The sequence below is a fragment of the Oncorhynchus clarkii genome, chromosome 13, assembly GCF_045791955.1.
Source record: "Oncorhynchus clarkii lewisi isolate Uvic-CL-2024 chromosome 13, UVic_Ocla_1.0, whole genome shotgun sequence".
Classification (NCBI taxonomy): Eukaryota; Metazoa; Chordata; class Actinopteri; order Salmoniformes; family Salmonidae; genus Oncorhynchus; species Oncorhynchus clarkii.
Window position 1 is genome coordinate 26,351,978 of NC_092159.1, and position 3,550 is coordinate 26,355,527.

At 49.5% G+C, this 3,550-nt stretch overlaps 1 protein-coding gene across 1 annotated transcript; it reads right to left on the reverse strand.

Annotated features, from left to right (window-relative positions):
- Positions 1-293: 293 nt before the first annotated feature.
- Positions 294-2,834, reverse strand: LOC139424718 (interferon regulatory factor 2-binding protein 2-B-like). The gene is made up of 2 exons (XM_071176804.1): positions 1,398-2,834; positions 294-1,064 (listed from the first exon to the last, which is right to left on the reverse strand). Exons 1-2 carry the CDS (start codon positions 2,182-2,184, stop codon positions 325-327), a joined length of 1,527 nt encoding a protein of 508 aa, XP_071032905.1. The 5' UTR covers positions 2,185-2,834; the 3' UTR covers positions 294-324.
- Positions 2,835-3,550: the final 716 nt, after the last annotated feature.

Sequence of the window (3,550 nt, forward strand, 5' to 3'; positions counted from 1 at the left end):
GCCACCAGAACTAAAAAGTACATCGATAGGACGTCGAAAAAAAGAGGGAAGAGGAAAGTAGTCTGTTATGATGAGTACATACCCTTTATCTTCAAAAAAATATATAGAAACACAATGTATTGAAAAACAAAATAATCAAAAAAAAAATTATACAGCCATGTTTACGAAGTATACAACTTCCCTTGTGTCCAATATGTACATGTCCATCAGTTTCTCTTGGATGGTATGCATGGTACGAGGATTTATATTCATTTGTAATGGTGTACATGTTGGTTGTTTGTTGTGGTAGTTTAAAAAAAAAAAAAAAAAAAAAGCTGGTAAAAATCAAGGGTCTCTCTCCTTTTTTACTTTCACGTCCCCTGCCAAGATGGTGGCTATTTCACCCTGCATGAAGGCCCATGGTACATTGGAGCCCACCAGTGGGCATTTCTCCCCGCTGGGGCAGTACACCTCTCCCGTGGCTCCCTGCTGTTTGATACTCTCCCGAGAGCAAGGGAAGCAGAACTTGTGTGAGGGCACCGATGGGCACTGGACAAAGTGCGTGTCCTCCAGCCTCTCGTGGCACAGTGTGCAGCACAGTGGCACGCTGCCCGGCACCGACGAGTCTGGAATGCTCTGCGGCAGCGCCCCGTGAGGGTCCATGCCCTGCGAGTGGGCCGTGGCCACCACCTCCCTCTGGGTCAGCCGCCGCTGGCCTGCAGAGGACGGGGACAGTGGGCTCCCGCTGTTGCGCCGACCCGCTGCCGTGGTGGAGTGCACCTGGTTGGCATCCTTGGGCGAGCCAGTGTTGCCGGCATTGTCGGCGGCGAGGATGAGTGCTGCCATGGGCGACTGGCCGTTCTGTGCCGTGGCCGCCTCCGGTGGGGTGGTGCGACTGTGGGGGGAGATGGTGGAGGGTGGAGCGGCAGAGAAGCCTGGCAGGGAGGCCGGGGGCATCTTGAGGACCTCTGAGGGAGACGGCAACCACGGCTGGCCCTCGCCGCCGTTCATCTTGGGGGCGGAGCCCTCGCCATCCGGCTCAGGGGAGGCTTTCCTCTTCAAGCTCCGTGGGTGCTTCCCTCGGTCTGTTGGAAAAGGGGGGTGGAAAGAGGAGTTAAGGGTTAACCAACACTCCAACCACCACAGCAGCAGCAAATGTGCATGCACTGCAAATTAATGAAAATAAAACTGAGGAATTTATGTTGTTTAATATGTAAACCAAAACGTGCAGAGGAAAAACAAGTGGTGTATGTTGTTGGGGATCAGACTAGAGGAAATGTAAACATGCATAAACAAACATTCTGCTGAAAACCCACGTCAACACAGTGGCAAAGTAGCTGACTAAGAGAACACTGCCAGTTCCTTGTTTTAGTCTTCTAAATTAATGCATTCATGTGTGAAAAAATCCACAATCCTACCTGGTTTTGAAGAAGTTGCACTTGACTCATATCCCATAACGCGCTGCATCGCCGCATGGTCTTTCTTGAACCTGCTGTCGAATGTGTGGAGAGCCATCAAATCCCTCACTGTTTTGCCTTTGCCCATCCACTCCTCCGCCCGCTTGTGGCTCTCCGAAATGTCCGACATGCTATCCGGTCTATGCTTGTCTTTCATATCCTCCCCGCGCTTGCCGTGGTCGCCTTGACCAGGAACATTCAATGAGCCCGGCATACCCATTTGAGCGGGCCGACCATTGAGTGCGTGTACTGGACCCATGTTTCCGTTTACTAAAGGCACCAAATTGGGAGGAACCGTGCTAGTCCTGCGAGGGTTGGGGCTCTGGCGGTTCAGCTCCGGCGGGTCGTCGGGTTTTGGAAATCCATTTGGCACAGGGATGCCGTTAACTTGCCTCCCCGGTTGGTACTCCGGTCCCAACCTCGGCGGTCGGTCAGAGAGGGGATAGCGATCCAGAGTCTGAGGCGGACGCGAGCCGGGGTCTCCAGCCGAATGGTTGTGGGACTGAATTTCCTTCCCCGAGTGCTGAGGTTTGCCTGGCCCGGGAGATCTCCCGTCCTGGAAGCCATGAGCCCTCTTCAGCTGTCGGGCAGTCTCAATTACAAACTCAATCCGGTCGGCTCCCTCGTAATTGACACATCCCCTGCAAACAGGTTCGGTAAAATCCCAGATCATCGCCCATGGCATGCGGGGCAAATCACACAAATAACACGACTGCCTCCTCGAAGCAGCTACAGCCGCGGACGACATAGTTTACGTGAAAAGTGGATACCAAATTCTCCAAATCTCCCTGGGATTCGTTTGATTCTGTAGAAAAAAAAGGAATCGCGAATAATTGTGTATTTTCCCTCTAGCCAAACAGCCTTAAAACAGCCAAGTTACATTGAGAAGTTCATTGCAGTTGTGTACTTTACTACGGCGCGCCTCAATCTATCTCGCACTACAACTCACAGCTCGAACTCAATGTAGGGCGGTGACGTCACTGACGACACACCACAAGTGCTTCCAGCAGCTCCAATTCTATTTACTTGATTCTTAGACAGCCCCTCCAGCTCATGCTCACCTTTTTTCTCTCTTTATCTGTAGGCCCTACCACTTGTGCAATTAGTTAAACTGCCTGCAAGCCCTGAAGAGAAACTGGTTGGACGCAGTTGAGCCCTGCTGCTAAAATAATTTATTTAACGTCAAGGTTAATTGTATCAAAACTGTTGATGATAGGCTTCTGCTTACTGAGAATCGACATCCAAAGAATTCGAAGCAACATCTACAATTATTGCGGCTCCTAAATTGTCTCACGAATGTATAATGCCTTTGCGTGCAACTCAACAAGTGGCGTTACCTATCTTGCTCCTTTAGGTAGCTAGGCTATGCATGCGCTCCCGGACTGGCACTAGAGCCCTATTTAGCAAATCCTCATTCCAGTCACACTGCCAGCACAACGTCACGAGGCGGATAGCTTTCACCCAACCATTCAATTCGACTCTGTTACCATGGCAGATTTTACCCTCCTCCCTTCGTCCTTTTAAAACGGGATAGCCTCTTTCCAATTCATAGTTTACGAGTTCAGCTTTGCACACTCGAGACTTGTTTAGACAATTGTTTTCATAATGCAACTATTCTAATTTAACGTCAATGTTTTATCATTTTACAAATAGCCGCGATTAACTGTTTAGGCTACTTTGTCAATCGCTTGCTACATGCGCCGCCTATTCTATGCAATAATATCACATGAGGTAGTTGGTACATTGTTGCAGTCATACTGTGGCGCGTGCCTGCAACGTTGTTGCAATTCGACATGAGAATATAGCCCCTAACCACCGTTTGATAGCGACGTCTAAATATTGGACAAAGTTCAGCATGACTAACGTACACCAATCAACCCCTCGTGATTCAGTAAACTCGACAACTCACAGCCTGTCTGACTGGCGAACACGGAAACCCCCAGATCAAAGTCACAAACCGAGACAACGTTTGCATTTTTCAATTACTGCGCCCTCGATTCTTAATAAGTCTGGGGGCTATTCGTGTGGATAGTTCGTTTACTTTGATAATAATTTCGCATAGCCTGAATGTCACTCCGGTCTGGTCTTGTTAGACTGTGAGGAAGGTCTACAAA

Coding starts and splice junctions, on each gene's coding strand:
- LOC139424718 (XM_071176804.1), bottom strand. CDS start 2,184: ATGTCGTCCGCGGCTGTAGCTGCTTCGAGGAGGCAGTCGTGTTATTTG. Junction 1,065..1,397: donor TGCAACTTCTTCAAAACCAG/GTAGGATTGTGG, acceptor CTTTTCCAACAG/ACCGAGGGAAGCACCCACGG.